The sequence below is a fragment of the Tympanuchus pallidicinctus genome, unplaced genomic scaffold (assembly GCF_026119805.1).
Source record: "Tympanuchus pallidicinctus isolate F22 unplaced genomic scaffold, pur_lepc_1.0 scaffold33, whole genome shotgun sequence".
NCBI lineage: Eukaryota > Metazoa > Chordata > Aves > Galliformes > Phasianidae > Tympanuchus > Tympanuchus pallidicinctus.
In genome coordinates this window covers 1,503,304-1,528,197 of record NW_026294751.1, presented here as the reverse complement: position 1 = coordinate 1,528,197, position 24,894 = coordinate 1,503,304, and the positions used below count along the sequence as shown (strand labels likewise).

Sequence of the window (24,894 nt, the reverse complement as noted above, 5' to 3'; positions counted from 1 at the left end):
ACGGTGTGTGCTCAGCCTGGACAGATGTTCAGTCCTGGCACTTTGTTATTTGCTCTTGTATCATCCAGAAGCACAGCTTATGGCCAATTCTAGCAATGCTCCTCCATACAGCAGAAATCTGAGCCAGCTGTACTGAAAGAAAGCGACGTACAGGATTGCTTTGCGTGGCACAGGGGCGAGAAGCAAACCGTGCTGCTTTGCAAGAGATTAACTTCAGTTTTAAGCTGATATTTTTCCCCTGCTCCTCAAGGCTGTTTTCATGCAACTCTCTGTGCTGCTCCCCTGCAGTGCCCCATTGATTCCCAATAGCTGATGGTGTTCGTGCGGGTGGTGATGGAGGAGCAGCCCCAGGTGCCCTGGCAGGGCGATGTCCTCCTGCCCCAAACCCGCAGTGCCCATGAGGTGCTGGAGGCCTTTGGCTGTTCCAGGTGGTAATTAATGGGGAGAAGCCCTCGAGGAAGGTTCCCTGATGCCTGGAGCCTTGCTGTGTCCCTAATTTCCAGCCCCCCGGGTCAGTTGAGACAGATTTCCGTGCACAAAGTGTAATTAATGGCTGATATTAATAGTAGTATTTCCACATTCCTATTTTACATTGAGGCTGAAGGAGGGCTTTGAACACCCCCCTCCCCTTCACAATTAAATACCAGCTTAGAAAAGCAGTTTTCCTTTCCTTCCTTCGCTCCTGCTGCCCGGCCCCATGCTGCAGGATGCTCGGGGGGGCACATCTTGCAGGGCTGGGGGGCACACGGGGTCCCTACACCCCCATTCCCTGGGCAGGCACAGAGCAGGCGCTGCTTCGGCACTCCCCCCACATCCCCCCTCTCCCCGAGTCGCTATGAATAAATCATTGTTTTATTAAAGAGAAGCAGCTGCTTTTTTCCTTCCTATTTTTTTTTCCCCTTCTCTTGGACCCTCCATCCCCATCCACGCAAACCCCCTTGGCACATGCTCGAACGCCAAAAGCCCCATTGACGGCCCCCGGAGCATAGCAATTGATACACAGAGATCCCCAAATCCTATTCAGGGCCCGCTTTTCTGCACGAGCAGCCTCCAAACAGCTCATTCACTGCTCTTTTTGTCGCCGGGGTTAAGTGGTTAAGTGTGTGGGGATCCCATAAAAGGCCTTTACTCCATGAAAAGCTATATTTACATTGTAATCACCAAAGAACTGTTTAGGCGGTCAATAGCGGGGATAAACGGGGCAGCGGGCGGCGATCCGACCCCCCCCTCTCCCTCCCCAACCCCGGGTCCCCCCGGAGTGGGACTTTGTGGGATTACGTCCCCGTGCCAGCTGCTGGGGGGGGGGCTGCTCTGCTTTGTCTGGGTTGGGGACGACCCAAAAAGCAGGACGGCAGCACGGTGGGGCTGTCCTGGCCGAGCCCCCATCATCCCGCTGTTAACCCATCGCTGTCACAAGGACCCCCCGACCCTCCCCCCCCCCGGGTACCTCTTTGTGTCAGACACCGAGTCGAAACGGTATCACTTTAACGAGATTAATTGAGCACAGCGACGAGCGGCACAAGCTCAATTAATTCACCCAGAGCAGAGAGGGGGCTTCCCTTCCCACCAGGAGCCATTGCCACGTAATCAATTAGACGGTGCTCCGATGGAAATCCCCGCTGGGGAACGCTCTCACTCGTCCCGTGCAGGTGTGAATATTCATCGTGAGTACGCGGTGAGAGCAAATACAGCCCTGTCAGCCCTGTGGGGTTCACTGGCCGGGATCAGCACGAGGTGCAGGGGGTCACCATCCCTGGATGTGGCCCTGGGGGACGCGTGGGCACGGTGGGGTGGGCTGGGGTTGGACCTGGGGGTCTGAGAGGGCTTTTCTGACCTCAGTGACCCCGTGATGCTGGGCTGCTGGAGCTCTCAGCGGCACACTGCCACTTCTGGTGCCCCGTGGTACAGGCTGGAAGGTGATGGGTGCTCCTCCAGCCACGTGGGGATGGCAGCCCCAAGCAGGAAAGGTCATTTCCCCATCAGCAAAGCGCTCACACCTGCAGACAGAGCTCTTCTCCAGCACAGCCCCAGCGTGGGCTGAGATGAGAACATCCCTGTGCCACCCCTGTGCCACACAGCACCCATCTGTCCCTGCCCTGGAACGGCTCCCACCACTGCTTGCACCCCACGGCCGAGGGCTTCCCAGCACCCAGCCCAGCGCTCTGCACTGCTGCAAGGTTTTATTTCCCCTCCCTTTGGCTCCCGCTCGGGTTTTCCAAAGGCTCCCAAGCTGTTTGCCCTTCCTCCCCCGGCCGGCACAGATTGTTCAAATTAGTGTCTCAACGAGAGGATATTGTTGGTTCCTGTACGAGGATGATAACCTCTGGTAGCAGAAGGAGTTTCAGCCACGCGGAGCGCTTCCAGCCAGGAGATCCATTTTGCTGTGACCCAAAATGACAACGGACCCCACTGGGCACTGGGAGCACCGTGCTGGATGCGGCCCTACAGGGGATCCTGGTGCACTTGTGACTTTCTTCTTCCCATCTGTGTGCCCCTGGTCATTCCAGTGCAGGAAAAGGACAGGGAGAGGAAGGGATGCGAACTGAGCACTTGCAGGTGAAGGGGGAGCTGAGAAAAAAAAAACCCCTTCTGATTGGGATTTGTTCAAAGCTCTCCGCCAGCGCGGTTTGCGCATCAGAAAGCTCTGATCGTGTGCAATCAAACCTTTTAATTTCCACCAACACAACCTGGTGCAGCTCCTGCAGCTTAGAATTGGTTACGGTGATTAATCAAAACAGGGCGGCCGGATCCAAACCCTTTATTGAATGTTGTGACAAAGGGATAAATTAAAGCATTTATGGAATGTATCAGATTGGCTTCCAAGAGCGAAATTTCCAAATCCTGAAGTTTTCTGCATGATGAGGTCCAAATGTGGAACCTTTCTATTTCGGGAAGCAGCCCGGGGGTCACGAGGGACTGTCGGGAACATCCTGGGGATGGATGGTGATCAAAGGGGGAAAGAAGGGCAGGGTGATCGCTGTCCCCAAATCGGCACGGATGGATCCAGCGCTGCTGGGCAGCCAGCATCAGCCTGGCACAGGCAGCAGGCTGTTTTCTGGGCCTGTGGGATAACAGCTCCTGGGTCGGGGCTGCAGCCATCCCTGTGTGCTGCCCTTTGGGGATCAGGATGTGCCCACAGCACACAGAGGTGACAGCGGAGCTGCAGTGGCCGCCCGTCCCTCCCACTTCCCTTCAATTTCCCAAACAATTTCCTCATCGGAGCTTTCTGTCTGGAACGTATTAGTGATTCACAGGCCCAGAGGAAATGGTGTTGTTTGGGTCCTGCTCTGATGGGAAGGGTGGAGCCAGGGCCCGAGTTCCCCTTCTGTAGCCAAGGAGCAGACAGAGCTGCCACAGAAACCCCTCTGCTGTCCTGGCAGCGTCCCCACAAACCCAACCTGTGTGCGTTATGAAAGCAGAGATGGAGGAGAGCACAGGGACCCCCCCGTCCCTCAGAAGCCACCCCCACCCCCCCCCAACCCCTGGTGCCATTGGGGCAGTGCGAGCTGGAGGTCAGCACGCTGTTTACTTTAATTTCTCGGAGAGCTTTGAGGGAGATTTCCCCCCTCTGTTATTAAACTCAGATGAGCCGCTGGGGAGGTTGGGTCGCATGTGGTTCAGGGCCCTTTTTTTTTTTCTTTTTTCTTCTGTATTTTCTCTTGTTGTTGTTGCTGTTGTAACAGTTTGCTTTTAACTCTTTCAGAACGGGTTCCCCAGGGCCGTCTCCATCCAGGGGACCCCGAGGTGGGTGGTGACCCCACAAAGGCCCTGGTTGCCCCCAGCCACGCTCTCCTCACCCCTGAGGCACAGCATGTCCTCCCATGGCCATCGCCGCGGGAGATGGGAATCAATGGGAAGAATATGGAGATCTCCCCCAAACCACCTTTCATTTCCTTCTGGTGCTGCAGATTCCAGCCCACACCTCCCCCTGCTCCCCGTGCACCACCGCCTGCTGCTCTCCTGGCCCAGGAGATCAGGGGAGAGCATGCAGTGCACACCAGGCACACAGACATGCAGCGATCACACATCAGCCCGGTCCTGTGTGGGGCAATGCATGGAGCCAGGAGCCAGGGGTTGGGTGAAATCTGATTTAGGGACTTCTGGAGCCACTCTGGGGTTCACCCCGTGCCCTTCTCCCCCTGCACCCTGCCGTGCAAGGCCTACATCTCATCCAGGACATCCCATCCCGAAATCCCAGCCCATCAGATCCTGCGCTTGGTCTTTTTCAATAGTTTTTAATTTCCTGAAGGGAGAGCTTTTAATTTATTTCTGGAACAACGTGGGGGAAGAGGAGGGGAAGATGGATCTGAAATCCACCACTAAGCTCCCCCTGCCCCGAGCCCTCGCTTCTCTCCTGCCCCCTCCAGCAGTGTCCCCACTCCCCAGGTCCCTGTGCCAGGAGCTCCAGGTGACACCATGGCACGGGGGTCCCGCTGCTGCCCCCCAGCACTGCTCAGCACCTCTCCCAGTGGTTTTGCTGCCGGGCCATGGGGTTGGCTGTGGCACACGGTGAGGCTCTGGGAGGTCACCACTGAATGCAGTGCACAGTTGGCTCTGTGCAGCTGGGGTGGAATCCAGGCAGAGGGGAGGGTTGAGCGCTCAGTGCGTGTGTGTTGTTTTCATTGCAAACAGCAAATCTGCTCTGGTCTCAATCAGATGCAGATAATCCGGGGCTGGGGGAGCTGCACTGATGCAAACCCAAACCAAATGAGACAGAAAATGGTGATTTTCCTTTGGGATTCCAGCACTGATCCCAGCTGCGTGGGTGCCAGCATTGGGGAAAGGCCCCGAGTGGAGCAGGCACCCACTGACCCCAAAACCTAAATCTGGGATGGAACAGCTTCAGCTCAGCCTCTTTCAACCCCATTGCAGGAGAAGGTCCAAAGCCAGGCCCAATTTCCTCCTTGAGAATATTCTGCTTTGCTTTGACTTTGATTCCCCTGAATGTCTGCTGACACAAATGTGGCTCACAGCACAGTGCAGCCCACTGCCTGCCCCACTTCTTCCCTTCCAGCCCCACTTCTTCCTTTCATGGTCATCAGCAGAAGCTCTGGGCCGGTTTCTGCTTTTCCTTTGGGATGGGAATGTTGAGTTTTTCACCTCATGCTGTGCAGGGAGAAATGGGCCCATCTCGGTCCTTATGGGGTTTCTTTGCGGCCGGAGCAGCGCAGATCTATCGGCCTTCTGGGAGTCAGCAGATCACATTTAACCCACAGCAGCGCAATTCCCCCACTCCCAACCTTCTCAATACCTCGGCAGAACGTCTGCCCGCAGCACCCCAACCCCACAGAGCCTCATTATCCACCGACCGCCCGCGGGGCTCCGTGTGACTCCCCCGTGCTCCCCCGTTTGATGCCGCAGACTGACGGCTCCCTGCAGGGGGTGGGGGAGGACCGCGAAGGTCCCGTTAGGATCCCACGGACGCCTCAACCCCCGTCCCGACGGCCCCAACCCCAACCCCGTCCCTTCCCGGGTGATGCTGCTGCTGCTGCCCGCCGCGCACCGCCGCCCTCGCGGGTCCCTCCCCGCAGCCGCCGCCCTCTCTCTGCCCACGGCGGCGGGGACCGCGGCTTCGCTCGGAAGTGCGGCTCCGTGGCACCTCCCCGCGTGGAAACGCTTCCGCTCCCACCGGCGGCGAAGCTGCGAACGGCCCCGGTGAGTGCGGGCGGCGTTGCTGAGCGGGGCGGAGCTCCATCCCGGAGGAAGGGGAGAAATGGGGGGGGGGCTCAGCGCCGGTTCCCGCAGCCCCGATCCTTGCGCGCATCCTCAACCCCGCGGCGCGCATCCCCGAGCCCGGCCCCGCACATCGCCGGGGATGGGCAGCGGAACGCGCGGCCTTCGGGAGCCCCCGGCTGCGGGTCGGCCCCGCACTGCCCGTCTCCGTGCGTCGGTGCGCGATGCGGTGCAGCGCTGAGGCGGTGGGACGGGGTCATCCCGCACCGGCACGGAGCTGCGGAGGCTCGGGGAGCGCTTCCAGACGCGGAGTTGGGAGGTGCCGCGTAGGGCCGGGAATTGGGCTCGGGGTCTCCTTGGGCCCTCCGCAGCTCCGGCTGTTCTGTAATTGCAGCGCTCTGTGCCGCAGCGCTGCCCTAAGGGACCCCCGGCCCACCTCCGTGCCGCCCCCCGGGCCGATCCGTGCGCTCACAGCGCGGCGCTCCGCAGGCGATCACGGGGATCCTTCACGTGATTCTTGTGAGTGCTGGGAGCGCTCCCCGTGCTGATGCTCCGGAGAGGAGCACGTTGTTCTCCTTCCCCTCTCTGTCCCGTCCGCTCCCGGTGCAGTTGGGCGCCGCTTCGGGCAACAGCAGACAGCAGGGAAGAGCCTTTAGGGCAAGGAGAGCCCTTCTGCCTCCATCTGTCGGGGCAAGTGAGGGAGGAGGATGCTGCAGCCGCTCCCGTGCTGCCCCATGTGCCCACCCCCTGGATACCCAAATCTCCCAAGCACCCCAAACCCCCTTGTCCCTGCAAACCCGGCTCCCCCCTTTGATGCAGTGCCGCAGTGTGCGCTCAGCCCCACGTCTCCCTTGCAGGCAGCACCGCCGAGATGTTCGCCCTCTGCCCCCCCGACGCCCCGTTCCCGGGGGGCCCCGCATTGGGCACAGCTTTTTCAGGGTCCCTGCAACGCAACCCCGACTCCAACTGCAACTTCGCGGGGGACGATGAGTGCGACAGCAACCAGAACTGGAGCCGGGCTGGCGGGGGGGGTGAAAACACTGCAAATCCCTCCGATAATCTGCTGCTGTTAGCACAGAGACAGATGGCTCAAGGCGGGATGGGGGACGTCGCTTCGAGCGCGGCGTGCGACCCCCAGCAGGGCGAGCGCAGCCCCCCCGAGGGAGCGGAGGTCGGGGAGGGGGAGGCGGGCGGATCCCCGGCGGAGGATATCGGCTACACCAGCAGCTCGCTCAGCATCGACAGCCCCGACAGCGCCTGCGGCGGCGCCTGGGATCCCCCCGGGGACCCGCCGGAGGTGCCCGAGCCCCCCCCGGAGCCCCTTTTCCCGGCGCTGGTGGAGGCGGTGCAGCAGCTGCAGGAGAAGGAGCGCTTCAAGGAGCGGGAGAAGGAGAAGCACCACGTGCAGCTGGTGATGTACCGCCGCCTGGCCTTGCTGCGTTGGATCCACGGCCTGCAGCAGAAGGTGCTGGAGCAGCAGGACCGCCTGCAGGAGAGCTTTGACACCATCCTGGACAACCGCAAGGAGCTGATCCGCTGCATGCAGCACGGAGCGCCGTGCCCCGCTGCTGCCCCCAGCCCCTGAGCTGCGCTCCTTCCTGTCAGCGTTCTGCGCTCGGAGTCCCGTTCTGCTTCCCCCCAGCTCTCCACCCCCATCGGGGCTGAGCCCTGACTGTGATGGTGATGTTGGTGCACGGGCTCTGTGGCAGCCCCACGCGGTGCTCACCCATCCCAATAACCACAGAGCTTTAATGCCTTCCTCCTCCTCCTCGCCCTCGCTGCTCCCACACCCGATGTGTGCAGCATCGCCCTGCAGTGACCTGCAGCTCCCAGCGCCGTCCTGCTGCACACTGTGGCACGGTGCCCTGGGTCGTCCCCAGCGCTGGGCCCAGCTGTGGCACAGCCCATAGGAGCTGCGCTCATGCACTAAGTCCAGTGAGAGAGAATCACTCTGAAAAGTGACCTCAGAATGCTCAGAAATGCACATAAACATCACCAGCCCCAAACCCAGCACGCTTATTTCACAGTTCAGTGTTAGAAGAGAGTTGATTTAGATTTATTTCTATGTTTTATCGACCAGGTCGTGTAGATGCACATCTGCATGCTGGGGGAGCTGCGTTAGAACCATGCATGGCCGCAGAGCTGCTTGCAAAGCTGTGCACTTTGCATCATTTTGTTGTCTTAAAGCAAAGAGACTGGTTGTTGTTTTTTTTTTCCCCTAATGTCTGTTTTATCCAGTGGGGGCTGCGTGGGAAGTGTGAAGGACGGCCCTTCTTAAATAGAGATTCAAAAGGAGACGCTGTGTTTGCGTGCTGTGCTTTCTGCAGTGATCATTGAAGCTGCTGCTGTGATGGAGCAGTGGGCAGTGGGCTGTGCCCCATCCCCCCAGGAAGCCACGCAGCGCTTCCCTTCCTGCCACGGGCAGTGATGGAGCCTGGAGGTGCTGCCCTGAGAGCAGCAGAGCACCACTGGGTTCTTCCTTTATTCCCTCTGCCCTCCTGCAGCCACCGTGGGCTGCAGCCCCCATCGCCCAGCTCCGTGCTGCGTGCTGATGGGATGGAGATAGGAGCACCTGAGCGCTGACCCCGGGCTGACCGCGCCTCGGGCCTCGCGGAGATCAAGCAGAAATGAGAAAAAGCCCTTTGAACCTTCCTTCACCCTTCTCCCCCTTCCTGCGGAGCTGTGGGAACTCGAGGAGCAGAGCCCCTTCCAGGCACAGGGCTGGGGAGCAGCAGGGAAGGGCACAGCAGGGCCGGTGGAGGCCCTTCCATCCAGAGCAGCACAAGGAGCAGCGGAAGCCCCTCGCTGTGCCTGGGGGTGCGTTGATGTCCCTGCAGGGGGTGCGATGGATGCAGCCTCGGTGCTGCCAGAGCCCCTTCCCCCACCCGGCTCCTCTGTTTGTCTTGGTCGGAAGCATGACACAAATCTTTACATCCAAGGTAAATATTGTGAAAATCCTGATTATTTGCTCAAGAAATGAAAGAATAACTGTGGGCGCGGATCAAAGCGGTGGCTGCGCTCTGCTGGCACAGAGGCTTCTCCCAGCCCGGTGCCCCCGGCGCTGCTCTTGGAGCCCCCCCCATCCTGAGCTGCCCATTCCCAGCCCCGAGATTTGGGAAAACAAAGGCACAGAAACCCGCTGGCGTCCAGTGGGGAGCCGAGTCCCAGCTCTGCATCCCTTGGGACCGCAGCTCTGTGTGGCTCCGGTGCGGGGACGGGGATCTCATGGGTATTCCTGCATCCCCAGGGATTCCCATCCCTCCATACATCACGGGCTGCAGATGGATGTGGGGGCTCTCGGGGTCTCTCTGGAGCTGCTCCAGGTTTGGAACCACTGAGGATGGAGTGATGCCATCGGGAAGTGGGGCAGTGAAGGGCAGCTGGGCTCACGTACAGCCACGTCCCCAAAATGATCTGCAAAGCCCAGGATGTGAGAGCCCAGATTGCCACGTGCAGCAGACAGGGCCCTGTTTGGAAGGTTTCCTCTGCCTGTTTACTTTATGACCACATTAAATCCCTGTGGCTGGGGCTGACCTGATGGCACAAAGCGAGCTCTGGCAATAGTTGTCTTTTTTTACATTAAAATAAGAGCATTACAGAAACGTCAGGTGTGTAGGGAGGAAGGTGTTTCACCTCACCATTGGAACCCTTCAGAACAAAGCAGCGGCGATGCTGATTGCTCCACATGCAAGCAAATTTGGGAAGGATTGGGGTTTTCCCCTCCCTGCGTTGCCCAACCAGCAGGAGCTGCAAAACCCCTCCATGCATCCTCCAAACCCCCACAGTGCGTTGAGGACGGCGAAGTCGTGGTGCTGCTGGGTGGGTTCACACGATGGCTGCGGCTCCCACGTGCAGCACGCTGCACAACACGTGCGGTGCAGCACTGCAGCAAAGCAGCTGGGGCCACCCCTGCCCTCCATGCCCCTCTGCAGGGGTGCAGTCCAACAGGACGGGCTCCCATCCCGGCCCATATCTGATGGGGACCCAGCCTGAGCTGCCTTCTTTAATGATTCCCTTTGAAATGTTGTTGCTTCCGCACATCCCCCTTCAGGGTAGAATATTAAGCAAGAGCAACTCGGCTGGAAATTCAGATTGTTTTCGTGTCTGTTTTCATTTACATTTTAATGATAGAGAAATCTTATAAATCAGGCTATTTGCAGCACGGCTCCTCGAAAGAAAAGGGGGGAAAGAAATCAACTGCAGCAACCCAACCTCTCCCCTCTGCAAAGCGTGCCGGGAGGTGGGGGGGTCACCAAGGGCTTCTGCATGGCAGCACTTCTCCTGCCCCTTTTTCCTACTTCTTTTGCCCCGTTCCTTGCCCCGTTTCTGCAGACAGGGGCTTTGAGCAAGCAGAAATCCACTTTCAGGCCCTGCAGAGTGCTGGGGTGCTGGGAGCTGTGCTTTCTGTCCAACCTGGGGTGCAGGGAAGGGGTGAGGAGGTGGCTCAGATGGGGAACGGAACCAGGCCCTCCCCAGGAAAACAGCTGGGAGTAAAGATCACTGGGAGAGAAGCAATAAACTCTCGGTTATTCTTCTGCCATCGAGGCCAATCAAGCTGCAAAGAGTGCCTCAAGGCCAGTTGTACATCATTATTTCATAGCGCGTTCCCTCTGCGATGCAGCGGCTGTCTGGCTGCAGGGAACACCTTCGTGGTTTTAAGCATCAGCGCTGAAACATCCTGAGCCCTGAAAGCACGGGGCTGAATCCCAGCAGCCTCCGTTCTGCACTTCATTCCTCGGAGGGGAAAATAACCCCATTGCCACGACTCTGGCTGTCCATGAGCGTTTGATTGAGGGCTTGGAAACGAGGGTTCCGCACAGACAGCCCCCAACTCCCGCAGCCCTGGCGTGGTGCTCATGCAGAGCTCTGTGGTTCCTTTGGTGGGGAGGGGGGGCATCCCCAGGGCTGCGTGCCCAATGCAAAGGGCTGATCTGCTCCCAGGATGGGGCAGGTGGAAGGGAAGGCTCTGGCTGGGCCGGCTGGAGGTGGATTCCCAGCTGTTTGTGCTCAGCTCCAAACTGAAGCGGTCACCCCGAGCTCAATGGCTGCATCTTCCTCTTTGGGCCCCGTCACCCCTTCACCCCATCCTGCCTCCTTCTCCTTGTGCTTTGGGCAAGGTGAAGGCAGCCTCCAGCTCCTGCCAAGGATGGAGCAAAGAAGAGATGAATGCATTTATTGAGTCCATTGACTGCTCTGCTCACTTCATTCCATTCCCCACCATCCAGCACGGTGGCTTTTTACACTCCATGGATGCTCATTTTCACATCCCACACATTGGGGCTGCGCTCGGCGAACCCCACACAAACCCAACCCACCACAGCCTGGCAGAAAGAGCTGGAAACTTTTTAAAAATTCATGGGGGAAAAAAAAAAGAAAAAAAACCCTGCAGAATACAAAGACGAATTAAGAGAAGCCAACAGCATCGGGGCTGAGTCTGTTTGGTGGTGATACTGCTCGGAATTAAGGCACGATGGTCTTTCTCGTGGCCAGAGGGGAAGAAGAGGGCTCCCAGTGGAGAGGACCCAGCCCGGCGCTGGCGATGCTGAGCAGGGATTGATAACCCAGCACGGGGGGGGACGTGGTGCTGCTCTGGGCCGAAAAGCTGCATTTATCCCAGCGATAGCAGCGAGCCAGAGCTGCGGGCCTTGGGGGTAAAAAAGGCTTAAAAACCCATCCTTCATTCAGCAGGCAGCTGAGGAGGCAGGGGGAGGGGGAGGAGAAGAAATGGAGGGGGAATTCAGAGCTGGGGGAGGAAGGGGGGGGGGCTGGGGTTGGGTGAAGGGTTCAAGTTGCCCAAAAAGCACTGAAACATCCCAAAATGTGGTGGCGATGATGAGGAGGGAGGTGCTGACCACAAGGGTTGGGAAATGACTTGGAAATCCAGCTGGGATTTTGCTTCCCCCTCCCCTCACACCGCCTCTCCCCCATGGCTGAGCCACTCTGAGTGACCCGCACTGAGCTCAGCATCCCAACACTCACATCCCCCTCCTGCACCCAGTGCTGCCTGCGGGATGTCTGCAGGATTTGGGCAGGTCCACAGGTGGAGCAAACAACGTGATGTGACAGCAAGAGCCGCCGGGCACAGCCAGGAGGGGCTGCAAAGTCAGGGAGGAAGCTGAAGGCATTGGGGTGGTCCTGCGTGAGGCTGATGTGTGGCAGCGGAGCACTGAGCACGGGATGGGTGGCAGCCGGGGACACGGCTCTCCTTGGAAGTGAACCCAGAGGGCACCACACGGACGTGGCCTGGAAGGAACCCAAATTTTGAAACGTTGAATGTTTGATGAAACTGTTGTTGTTTCCCAGCCAACCCCACTTCTGAGCTCATCGATCGCGGGGCCAGAAGGCAGCGTTGTGATAATCCCATCTGACATCTCGCACGGCGCGGGCCAGAGAACCTCACTCCATGTGTTCTCCACCAGCCCTCCGTTCCTGAGTGCTGCGTCTGTCAGGAAAGCACTCATCAGCTCTGTGGCTCTTAGCTGGGGCCTCGGGCACAGCAATGGGCTTCCCTCACCCTCCCGGCTTTAGACACAGGGATGACTGCTGTGAGTCCAAGAACAGATTGAGGAATCCCCTTCGCTATTCTTCTCCATGGGGTCAAACCCCTGAGAGCTTGCCGAACCCTGGGGACGGGCTGCTGGCACCTTGTGGTGATCGCCGACGGCCATCTCTGCTCATCCAACCAAAGAGAAATGCCACTACCCAACGTCTCCCCATTGACAAGATGGCCATTGGTTGCCATGCCCTGGTCACTCAACCGAGAAGTGCCACCATCCACCATCTCCCTGTTGATGGGGAGTTTGCCTGCCACGCTGCTGAGCTGGGTGCAGAGCGCTAGGATTGCGCTCCGGAAAGAATTCAAATTAGGCATGCGTGTAATTACAGATATCTTATCCAAACAGGAGGAGCCTGAACACCAGTGGGGATCTGGGGAGAGATCTCACTGATGCAAAGCGGGGCGGCCCCAGTGCAGGTTGTGTTCCTGGTGATGGGGAAACGCTGGGAAGAGATGCAGTGAGATACACGGATGTGATGCCAGAGGGGACCTGGGCAGTGCCTGCAGCTCTTGGGGGCAGGAATGGGGCTCCTCCCCAGGGACCACTCATGGGGTTCAGCCCCCTGAGCCATGCAGCATTGCCTGGAGCCCTCTGAGCCTGAGTTGCACCATGACAGCTTACATCAGGGCAGACTTCATGCTCCATGATAGCTCACATCAGGGCAGGCTTCAAGCTCCATGATGGCTCACATCAGGGCAGGCTTCAAGCTCCATGATGGCTCACATCAGGGCAGGCTTCATGCTCCATGATGGCTCACATCAGGGCAGCTTTCATGCTCTCTGTTGTTTGTTTTTTTTTCTTAGATCCAAGCCACAAAGCTCTGCTGCAGCTCAGAGCCGCGTCCCATGGTTTTGGTGGCCATGGGGATGAGATGGGGATGGAGGCATCCTGCAGTGGGGCAGGTTCCATGCGATCGGTGAAAGGTGTGGGGAGCTGCTCACGAACGGAAGGCAGCCCCTGCAGCAAACTTTCCTTTGAAATTACCCTGCTGATGAATCTCTCCTCGAGTGACTGGTGATAAATGAAGCGATTATGGGACCTGCCACGGGGCTGAGATTGTGGGAGGGGGGCGAGAGATGGCAGCTCAGAGCTTGGGGCCCCCCAGCACCGCTGCCTTTGGGGTCTTTGCAGCCCCTTTCCCAGCTCCTGCAGCTCAGGATGCGATGGCAGCGCCCGTCCCACCCCGGGGTCGTGCATGGACACGAGGCTGCAGGAGGTGACTCTCAGCTGTGCGTGGTGGTCCCTGCCCGTAGCGGGGCCCGATGCGTGCGAAAAGCAGATTTATTTCTGCCTACGTTTCATATTCTTCACGCTCCGCGGCGTGAGACAAAGGATCAGCTCTTCAATAGAGTCCGAAGAATAAACCTTAAACCTCATCAAATCCAATCCGCCAATAAAAATTGCCTGAACAAAAGGCCGGGGACGGAGGGCGGCGGCGGGGGCCTTTTAGCCACGATAACAAGTTTTCACAAGACTGTTTATCCGCACAATTTGGAACGACACTTAAAATCTCTAATCCCAATAGGCATGAAAGTGCCCGTCCCAGCAGGCAGGTGGGCTGTCCCCAGCCCGGTCCCCGCGCTGCTCGGTGGCCGTCGCATCCGTGGGGGTCACTGGGAACGCGCTGAGACGGGGCAGCTGCAGCCTGAATGCTGCCTCAAAGCCCCCTCCCCACCCTTCTCCCCATCCCACCCCCTATTCAGCCCGATTTTAAAAGGCAGCAAAATGGTTACAAGGTTTAAAGCAGAGGCGAGCAAAATGCTCCACAATAGGGAGGACAAAGGAGGGCTCGGGGCTCTGCTCCCTAATCCACAGCCCACGGCGGTGCAGCCACCGGGATTAGGGCCGCTGCCAGGGGCTGCCCCACCGCTGGGTTTTGGGGTGAGCCCTTCCCGGTGCTGAGCATCCGTCCCTCGGTGTGGGGCGATGGGACAAAGCGCTGTGCCCCGGAGCTGCTGCTCAGTGTGGGGTGGGTTTGTGGGGTGGGTGGGTGCCCTCGGGATGCGGCTGGCACGTGGAGGTCTGATGGACATCTTCCTCCAGCCACCAAGTGCCACAGCTTTGCCAACACCCAACCAGTCAAATTGCTCTCTGCAAAGTGGGATCCTGGAAGGGGTGGGGGTTTGGTGGGGATGCGGGCTGCAGTGACGGCCTGGCAAGGGCACGTATGGCATCGGTGCCATGCCTGGCACTCTGTGCAGCGTCAGCACATCTGTCTGCACCCAAAGGCACTGCTGTGTGTGCAGGATGCCATCGTCCTCACGTGCTGGGATTGGCTCCTGCAGGGTGCTGGAGCAGAGGGACACACAGTGTGACACTGGGGACAGATCGCAGCCGCATGGCTGGGATGAGCTGCGCTCCTGCTCTGGGATGCTCCGATAGGAGAAGCATTTAATTACTGTCATGTGAACATCAGGGGCGCTGCTCCCTCCTTTCCCAGCATGGTGAGGTGCTTTTCGGGCACAGCTTTGGTGGCAAAAAGGAACTGGAAGCAGTGAAGGTCTCAGGGCCTGTGCTGCTGCACCCCCAGCCCTGCTGCGCCGTCCTCACCGCAGTGACTCTGCTCAGGGCCGTCCCCATGCAACCAAAGAAAGCAGCATCGCATTTGGCCACGCCGGACACTTTTTCATCTCCAAAACAAAAGCTCTCCAATGAACCAAAGAGCAGCACTGTGCTTTAAATTAGCATTAATTGACAAAGCTCGGGCAGAGCTGCTGAGCAAATCGGAGCCTTAATGTATGAACGACAGATTATTTTTTTGCCCCTTTGGGTCTGGGCTTTGATTGAGGGCTTTTTCTCCCTCAGCGATGGGGTTGGGCTGCTGTGAGGTGGTGGGGCGACCTCAATACGGGGTGACCACGGCACCTCTAATCCCCTCTTTTAATTGATTACTCTCACCCATCCCCTGCGGCGACGGGAACGGGGACCCACCCTCTATAGATTAGCACCCTTTAGTTTACAGCTCAGCCACTTTTTCAGTGCTTTGCCCCGCAGCAATGCATGAAAATAACGCTAATCTCATTAAGGACAGAAGGGAGCCCTTCAAAGTTTATTAATAATGGGAGCAGACAGGGAGCGAGCTGGGCGCTGGGTCGGGTTTCAAAGCCGAGAGGCGGCGGAGGGTTTTTGCTTTGAGCAGAGCTGATGGGCAGCAGGGGCAGATCGGGATGGGGACGGTGGCACCTGGGCGTCCCCTCCTGGAAAAATGACCTCCACAAGTCCTACCAACGAGGCCTTCCTTCGGCTTCAAATGCCAGAACAAAGGGGCCCTGATTAAAGGAAAAAAATAAGGTTTTTCCAAGGGTGGCAGCCCTGTTTTTGGTGGTTTTATCCCCTTCGGGTTGAACTGCAGAATCCTTCCTGCTCCTGCATGCATCAATGAGGGCAGCAGCGTGTCAGCCCCAGCTCAGCATCCCTGACCTCAGGGACCTCAAAGAACCTCAAGGGACAAGATCCCAAAGGGAGAAGAGCCGAAAAGGAGAAGTACCCAAAAGGAGAAGCCCCCAGAAGAATCAGCCCCAGCCCAGCGCACCTCCCACCCTCTCTGCGCCCCCGTTCCTGCTCCCTCCCTCCCCCCGCTGCCCAATTAGCACCGTTACACCGCACAGCTGCCAGGACTTTCATTCCAGGCGCACGCCCTGCAGGTTGCGCCCTCACCTCACACCACCGCTGTGAGCCTCAGCGCCCGCCCCGACCCCTCCGCTCCATCTGGAGGAGCTTCCATCGCCACTAATTAGCGGGGAGCATCCCAAGGACGCCCGGAATTCAAGGAAGCGGAGCATCCCAGAACGGGACACGGGGTGATGCGCGGCACGGCGGGGCCCGGCACCCTCCTACCAACACCCCGACCCCGCTGTGGCTTTGGGGTGCAGCGCTGCGGGTCGGGGGGCTGCAGGGGGGGGGGGTTGGGGTCCCGGGCTGCGATCCCTCCAGGCCCCACCTAATCACCACCGCTCTGCATTATTACCCTGCCTAACGCGGCATGCTTTTAAATAAAATATGCAAAGATTTCTCAAATTATTTCCCCGGGGCAAAAGCGTTTTCTATCTCTGCTCGTGCATGTTAATCTGAAAAATGCAAATTCCGCACACACCCCCATCTGTTGGGGCTCGGCCATTTATTAACTTTTTTTTTTTTTTTAATTGTGAAATGTTTCTTTTATAAAAGCCGTAGGTTTCGTTATCTGGGCTCCTGTTTTATTTCATTTAGGAGAAAACAGGTTGGAATGGATAAAATAAAATCAAGCAACTGTGGAGTGAGTGTGTGTGTATGGGGGGGGGCTTAGGGCTCACTCAGCACCAGTTTCAGTCGAGGGTGCAGCCATGGGGAGGATCTACGTGGGGAGGGATGGGGCTGTGCAAAGGATGCGATGCAGTGATTTGTGATGCAGGATGGGCTGAGAGCCTCAGGTCCCCGCTGCAGCATTTTGGGCTCCTGTGCAAAATCATTAAAAAATACCAAGAAAAACGCAACCGTGAGCACAAGAAAATAAAAAGAGGAGGGGGGGAGAGGGGGGGGGAGAATGAAAGAGCCGTCGGTGCCGTTCCTGATGAGAAGGAGATGTGACAGAGCTCAGAGCACTGAGAGTAATTGGAGGCCCACGGACAAAGTTGCTCACGGACAACATTGGGTCCCATCCCCAGGGCTGCAGGCTGCGGCTGTGGGATCCCAGAGCCCTGCAACGCTCTGTGTGAGGAGTTGGAGAGCCTGCAGGGCACGGGGATGGGAGGGGAAACCTCTGTAGAAGAGGAACCAAATCCTTCCTTCTAAAATAGAGTCCTAAAATAGAAACCCAGAGAGCTGCAGTTTGGGCTGAGTCCTTGTGTCCTCGATAGCAGGGACACTGAGCTCTGGAATGGCGACACAAATGGGAAGGGATACACAGCATCTCTGCTTTGTCCCAGGAAAAGGAAAACGTGGGGGAAAAAAAAGAGGAAGGAATGATGCAGGGCATAACAAAGGGGAGGCTGGGAACTGCTTTCTGTTGGAAGCCAAATCTGAGCCCTGTTTGGGAGACCTGGCAGTCACTCCGGACTGCCTTCCTCAGCTTCAGAGCTCCGGGATTGGGGTCCCAGTTCTGCTGGGGCCGCAGAGCTTCGGGTTCCAACCTCCCCGTCCCGCTGTCTGGGTGGGAATCGGGTCCCGTCCCACCCGGAGGGCTCAGCGCTATGGGGCCGCGGGAGCTGCAGTCCCACCCACCGCAGCCCGATCCCAAAGCCGCGGTGCGGGGAAGCAGCGGCTCTGTTCCTTTAAAGCGGCGCCGGAGTCCCTTTTTTTTTCCTCTCTTGTTAAAAGATGTCTGGGAGGGGAGCTGCCAATCTGAAAAATGATCCTTTCTTTTTTCCATTTTCTTCCTTCTCTCCTTCTAGCTCGTGCTCATCTGTTCAGGTGAACCGCAGGCACATTCATTAAATCTCTGTCTTTGACACCTCAGCTGCTTTGGAGCCCTGGGCTGCTCTTTCCCTTCCCTCTCTGCGCTGTTTTTCTCTTTCCCCATCCCCGAGCCCGCCTGATCAGCACACCAAAGCAGCGAGAGCGAGCAGCAGAATTGTTAACTAAGCACAACGCGGGCGATGGGTGCAAGGGGCCGGTGGGTCAGGATGGAGCAAAACCCACAGCGAGCATCCCAAGCACGCCCCGACCGCGGGGGCACGGACCTCTGAATGCAGAGGGGTCCCCCGGGCTGTCCTTGTCCCCAGCCTCGTGCCCGTTGTGGGACAGAGGTATGCAAAGGATGGCCATGGGATGGCAGCGGTTCCCGTCACTATGGGAGAGGCAGAGCGATAGCAAAGAGGATCTGGGTACGGATCTTGGGAAAGCGCCACGCTGCAGCCGGTCCCTTCCCATGGGACAAATCCCCCGCGTCCCCAAATGGGGAAACCCCGCTGAGACCTGACTGAAATCTCATTGAAACCGCACTGAAACCCCATTGAAACCCCATCGTAACCCCAGCTGGGGACACTGGAGGACCTGGGGACCCAGTGCCATGGGAAGGGGCCGTCCCCAGAGCCGAGCCCTGCAAAGCTGTGAATTCCTGCAGAGTTTTGTTAGCGGGATCGGCGCAGCCTGGTGTCCTGCTCCAAATTAATTATCCGCTGACACGATTTCGCTTCTTTCCCTTTGTGTTATTTTAATTAACAGAGATCTCCTCCAAGCAAGCCAGCTGTCATGTAAATTGTAAAACTGTCAGCATGTACAGGAACTTAACAGGGATTTTTAAAAAGCACTGCACGAAGGGATGTGCTACTTTCCCTTTCTGTGGGTTGGTTGTTTTTTCCCCCTTTTTTTTTTTTCCCTTAAAATCTGGCACATTTGTAAAGTCGAAAAAATAAAGTGTGAAGGGCTGCGATGGGGACGCAGACAGAGAGAGCTCTGAGCTCAGACCATTCACTGCACCCAGTGAGCACGGGGTGTGATGCTGTGATGGGGACAGAGATGCCCAAGGAGGCTGTGGATGCCCCAGCCCTGCAGGCATTCAGGCTGGATGTGGCTCTGGGCAGCCTGGGCTGCAGGTTGGCGACCTGCACACAGCAGGGGGTTGGAGCTGGATGAGCGTTGAGCTCCTGTGCAACCCAGGCCATTCTACGGCTCTGTGATTCTGTGACTCCACACTGATCCATCTCTCCTGTTCACCCAGTGCTGCTCTGACTGGTGCCCACTCATCCCCGTCTCCAAACAGTGTAAATGCACCCAGGAATGGCCGCAGCATGAAGCTTCTAAAAGAAAAACCCATTGCTGAGCACAGCCCACAGAGCTCTGGTGCTTTCAGTTGGGATCATCCCCAGTGTGGGTGGATGCTCCACCGGCCCCACGTGCTGCTCCTGCAGGCACCATTTTTCCATCTTGAGCCTCTTTTACCCAAGGAAGGACTCATCCTAAAGGGCGTGAGGTCCAGAGGGACGCTGGGGGGCTTCAGTGGGTTTCAATGGGGCTTCAACAAGATTTCAATGGGGTTTCAATGGGATTTCATGGAGCATCAATGGGGTTTCCATGGTGCTCCCTGGGGTTGCCCATCACACGGACGTTCCCCCCATCCACGCTGCTGCTTCCATCCAAGCAAACGACCTTCAGCAGCGCTGCGGGTCAATAAAAAACAATTTGTGAACGGATCCATCTTCTGTGGCAAACAGACGAAGCAGCCTGGGCTCCCTGGGCTGTTTTATGCACGGATGGGAGAGCCGTGAAGTCACAACAACGTGTGTGCACACATCCATGCGGTAGAATGATGAGTGAATAGATCTGCGTGTTCCAAAGGTGGAACAAAAAAGTGTCTCTGCAGCTTTGGAGCCTGGGAGGGGTCTCATGCCCTCCTGCCCATCTTTCTGCCATTCTGCCTCCAGGCTCCTGCAAATCCCATCCGACCCCGAGCCAGGCAGGGACCACAGGGGCTCATCCTTGGCCATGCGGTGGTTTGTGAATTAATGACCACTCCCAGGTGCTTTCTCACCACTTTTTACCACCTTCGCTTTTGGGCTGGTGCAGGGAAAGCAGTGCCCAGGAGCAGGGGCAGCCCGCTGTGCTTTGCTGCTCACCTGTTTGTGCTGCCAAGCCCCACAGGAGCTGCTGTCCATGGGATGCAATAGATGGGCGCTGCTTCATCCTGTGGGGCGCAGCTTTGTGCTCCTCTTCTTCAGCAGAGCTGCAGCGGGCGCAGCGCATTCTGCTGCAGGGCATTTCCTGAGAGCCACTAAAGCAAGGTGGGTAATTAATACCTTCCATGCATGAGGAACACCACGAGGCAGGGGAGGAGGAGGGCAGGCGGTGAGGCAGGGGGGCCCACAGCCCTTGGTGCCATTTGGAGTCCCAGCACCTCGTGGCCACGCTGTGAGCAGCCAGTTCTCACACCTGAGCCCCCCAGCCCACCCCAATGCTGCTCCTGAAACCATATCTGTATCTATTGTACAGATATTCTAGGTCTATTTTATTTTCTGTCAGCACAGCGTTGTGGGAACCTGGTAAGAGCCAGGATGTGGCCATTAGGAAGGCTTCAGGACTTGGGCTTATTTGCATTTTCCTCTTTAACTTGTGTTCTCTGCAGGCTGGAAAGTAACTGATGGAGTGCAAACGTTCAGCACTGCCCTACTGAAAGCCTTCAGACACGGCTTGGCTGAGATCATCCAGCAAGGAGAAGTGCCTTACTGTCAGCACTTGCTGTCAAAAGCCCTTTGATAATTTGCTGAGCAGCAGCAATTCCCATCTTTGGGAGCTGCAGAGCTCCGAGAGCCCCTGAGATCCTTGGGAATGCAAAAGGGGACTCTGAGAGCAGGCAGTGCTGGCAGTGCGGATGGTTCTGCTCCCAGCTGTGCCCCGGAGCTGAGCTACCCCACAGTGGGGCTCACATCCTGACCTTTGCACTGGACCAAAGCAGTCCTTCACATTACCAACAACAGCACTTGAAGGGATGAGGAAGCTCAGGCTGCTCCAGCATTGCAAACCACCACTGCAGTCATGGTTTTCTTCCCCATTGAGCATCATTTTGTCCAGCACATCAGCTTGCTGCACCTCCAAAGCCAGCCCACGGCTCTCCTCCCTGCTCAGCACCTCTCAGCACAGCAGATGCAGTCTGTGGCTGCAGCACATCCTGGCAATCACATCTGCACGCCTGCATCCCCATCTCGCTGACTTTATCTCCCCATCTCTGCCCCGCGCACCAGGCTCCAACCCGGAGTGAAGGTCACGAGTTACTGAGCCAAAAGGAATTCCAGGAGAGCAGATTGCGATTGTTTTAATTAAAGGAGAGGGGGGAGGGGGGAGGAAACCCTCTGACAATTCCCCGTGTGAAGATGGGGGTACAGAGAAAGCTGAAATCGACTTTATAAAGGAATGTGAAGATGCGAATGTGGAATGATTGACAAATAGAGGGCACTCTGCTTTGATTTAAATATGCTCCTCGTTTGTGCAGAATATGCTAATTTATACATTGCCTAAATAGCCAGTAGCTATTGTCTGTAAAACCACATCAGATCAGGGCAGCAGGGCAGTTAATGTACTGGCTGGATGTTCCGGCTGGTCAGTGAAGCGATCCCAGCTTCCTTCCACTGCCTCTGAAACCCTAAATGGAATAGCTGAGCTGTAAAAAAAACGCCGGGGGCATCAACTGAAGCTCCCTCTGCCCGCCTGCAATGGCACAGGGCTCTGCTCCCCACCAGGACCCCCAGCGCCAGCCACCCCAGGCCTTCATCCCCCCACAGGGCCCTGCAGCAGCTCAGCTGGGCTCTGAGCCCCCCGTGCCTGGATGCAGAGCCAACACACAGCGAAACTCAATGATCCCAAACCCACACAATCCATCCTCTGCCATTTGTAGCAGCCCTGGCTCGGGCTGGTCACTGGAACAATTTGTAATGCGAGAGGCTTCTAATTAACGAGATTCTGAAGTTAATTAAGGCAATCTTTCTCATCTCGTTTAGATGTTTCCCTACCCAGAGCCCACGGCCGGGTTGCAGCCCTGCTTCCCTGCGCCATTCGTTTCTCACGTGCCGTCCCAGCAGGTGACACCCGTGGGGACATCCCCCCTGCCTTTGGGTCAGCCCAGTCAATGGGCACAGCCGTGGGCTCCTCCTGCTTCAGAAAGCCTGTCCTGTGATCCCACAGATCACTCCAGATTAAGTTTAGAGTGATGTGATAAGTGGTAATAATTCTGCTGCCTTGCCCCTAATTATTTTCCGTATAATTATGTACCCTCAAGAAAGCTTTTAAGTAGCACTCTCTCATCAGCTCTGGTCCAAGGGATTCGTTTGTTCCAGGAAAGGATCTTCTCAAGTCCACGGCCCTCGTTAGCCTCTACCAGCGAGGGGTGGGCAGGGTGTGCAGCTCAGCCCCAACGCGGTCTGATGGCACAGGAAGCATCTGGCTAGGAAAGAAGCCTGGAAATCCGCTGGGCAGTGAAAGGCTTTGAGCTGCAATGTGCTGTCAGATGGCGGCACTCTGCGGTGTTTTAATCCCATGGAAGTGCTCTGGTTGTGATGGGTGGAAGGAAAGGGTTCAGACTTTGCCTCGGTGGTCATTTCAGGGGCAGCCCTATGGGATTTCCCATCAAACCAAGCCAGCCTTGGCTGCATTTCCCATAACCCAACCACACTGCCCTCACATCCCACCTCTGCAGTTCCCTGCGTGCCTGCAGCCAAATCCATCCTGCTGCGACCCCCCCCCCCCCCTGCATCATCCTCAGAGCAAAATTCATGGAATCACAAACCATCAAATTAGCCGAGTTGGAAGGGGCCCATAAGGACCATCGAGTCCAATTCGGTTTGTGGGTTTTAAGCAATCTGTGGTCTTTTGAGAACCTGTATAAATGGACACCTGCCCAGGATCCTTGGGCACACATTCGGAAGCCTACAAGCACGGTGATGCTTCGAAGACTCTCTTGTGTCTGACGGGATATCAAGGAATCACATCTGGTGAGGACAAACCAGCATCACTTGAGCCCTCAGGCAGGGAGCAGTGCGTGGCCATGGCTGGGTCCCAAAATCCTTTTGGGAAAGGCAGGGCTCCATTGGAGGTCAGCACCCAGCCCTCCCCGTGCATCCCATCGCCCACTGCAGCCCTGCAAGCCAAAGGTGAGCTTTTAGGAAGTATTACTTTTCAGAAAGGGTGGTCAGGCACTGGAACGGATGCCCAGGGAGGTGGTGGAGTCACCGAGCCTGGGGGTGTTCAAGGAAAGGCTGGATGTTGTGTTGAGGGACATGGTTTAGTAGGAGCTATTGGGAATAGGTGAACGGTTGGACTGGGTGATCTTTTAGGTCTTTTCCAACCTTGGTGATTCTATGATTCTATGATTCCAAGGAAAGTTGCCTCTCTGAAATAGTTAACGGGAAGCGATGCCATCCCCCAGCTCACCACCCCCTGGAAAAAAAAATCAGAATAATAATTAAAAGATGCCTAGAAACGCTCTTGGAAGAGCATAAATTCTGAAGATGAAAGTAAATGATTAAAATAATTAAATACTTCAAGTTGACAAGCAGAAGCAGAATCTTGCCAACGGACATTTGTCGGTAATTAGTTAATTAATCCTAACACAAATTATAAGCCATAACAAACCAGTCAGGCTGAACGCAGCCGGCTGTTCAGAATTAAACTTAGAAAAATAGGGAGTGAGGGAAAGAAGAAAGAAAAGTTTCCAGGTCCTTGTGGGCTCTGGGCAGATGCTGCGTCCCTTGGGATGAGTGGCTGGGATGGTGCAGGGTTCAGGGCCCCCCAGAGACCCCCAGGGCTTCTGGGGGTGATGGATGGATGGTGGGGAATAGGGGTGTACAGGGCTGTGCTCCCCCAGCAAGAGCATGGAGGATGGGACAGCTGGAGCAGTATGGGTCAGGACTTGGTTCTTCCATCCTTTATCCATAAGGGCAGAGCAAAGGCTCCTGAGCTCTGCATCCAGCTTTGGTGCTGATGCTGCACTCTGGTTTGGGATTTGTTTGCAATATGAGCTGGGAAGGCGGGGAGGGACAGCAGTGCAGATGTCCTCACACCACGCACACAGCCAGCAGGGACCAAACTGCCGGCAGGGATGCCAAAAGGTTAATGAGCTGCAGGCTGATTTCTCACCTCTGGCCACCTTGGCTCAAGACCAATTTTCAGCCCTAGATTGAGTGAGCCCGAGGACCCACAGCAGGGCCCAGTGAATGACAGCTGATGTGCAGGAGTGAGGCTGGGGGGCACGAAGGGGCCGGGCTGAGCCTCTCCCACAGCACAGAAAGGCACCTGAGCAGGGATGGAGCTGGTGTTCCACAAAAGGGAGCAGCCACGGCACACACAGATCCTCCAACCTGCCAGAAGGTGAACCTACAGAGAGAGCATGCCCTGCACGTGTTACCCATTGACCAGGCAAGGCAAATTCAAACTGCAGCCATGCCAGCCTCAGCCTCTCTGTCCCCAATCCCCTCCAACACACGTGCAGCAGGCGCCTGCTTGCCCTAACATCCATCCACAGCCCCACTGCAGAGAAACTGCTCTAAGTGTTCTGCATTATGTGAGCTCTGACCTTCAGAGGGGAACAGAAGGAATATTTTCCCCCCGGAGGCTAGAGTTGTCAGTGAAATGTCTGTCTTCCTTAATAATTTCAATCCGGGTGACAGGGGACAGGGCATTTTGCTCTGAACGAACGTACTGTAAAAACTGTCAGATGGAATTTGTCTCAAGAAGCAACATTTCTATCTATTCGGGGTCATAATTGCAGGCAGCTTCTGACCTGTGGAGCAGCACATTTTTCTCAGTTGAAAAAAGGATCCTAAAATAGTTGGTTTGGGCTTCTGCAGAGCTTTGGATGGATGCTAAATGGATTCTAACAAGCAACGGAGATCTCCAGCAGCAGGCTTTCTTCTTTTGCTTTGTGTTTGTTGGGTTGGTTATTTAGCTGCTGTTTTCTTTTTAATCCAGAACAAATCATGCACAGAAGTGATGTAGCAATAAAGAAGGGACACAAACTGCCATTCTTTGAGCTGGAGTAATGGCCTATTTCAGCCCACATCCTGTCCCCTCACTGCCCACCTCTCTGCATTTCCTCCTAACTGACCCTGTCTTTTAATTAACTCAGTAAGTAACCAAAAGGGCAATTAACCAAATGAGTATTATGATAATTTGATTATGCTTTACCCACTTATAAAGCAGGGGAAACAGTAAGAAAAGTAATAAGTCAGTGACCAGCAAGAATTCAAGCAGAAGGACAGAG

At 56.6% G+C, this 24,894-nt stretch overlaps 1 protein-coding gene across 1 annotated transcript; it reads left to right on the top strand.

Moving 5' to 3' along the window:
- The first annotated feature begins 5,571 nt into the window (after positions 1-5,571).
- CUNH1orf216 (chromosome unknown C1orf216 homolog) lies at positions 5,572-7,975 on the top strand. The gene is made up of 2 exons (XM_052698672.1): positions 5,572-5,655; positions 6,531-7,975. Exon 2 carries the CDS (start codon positions 6,545-6,547, stop codon positions 7,256-7,258), a length of 714 nt encoding a protein of 237 aa, XP_052554632.1. The 5' UTR covers positions 5,572-5,655; positions 6,531-6,544; the 3' UTR covers positions 7,259-7,975.
- The last annotated feature ends 16,919 nt before the right edge of the window (positions 7,976-24,894 follow it).

What these genes read in the sequence shown, in the direction of transcription:
- CUNH1orf216 (XM_052698672.1), top strand. Translation starts at nt 6,545, where the DNA reads ATGTTCGCCCTCTGCCCCCCCGACGCCCCGTTCCCGGGGGGCCCCGCA.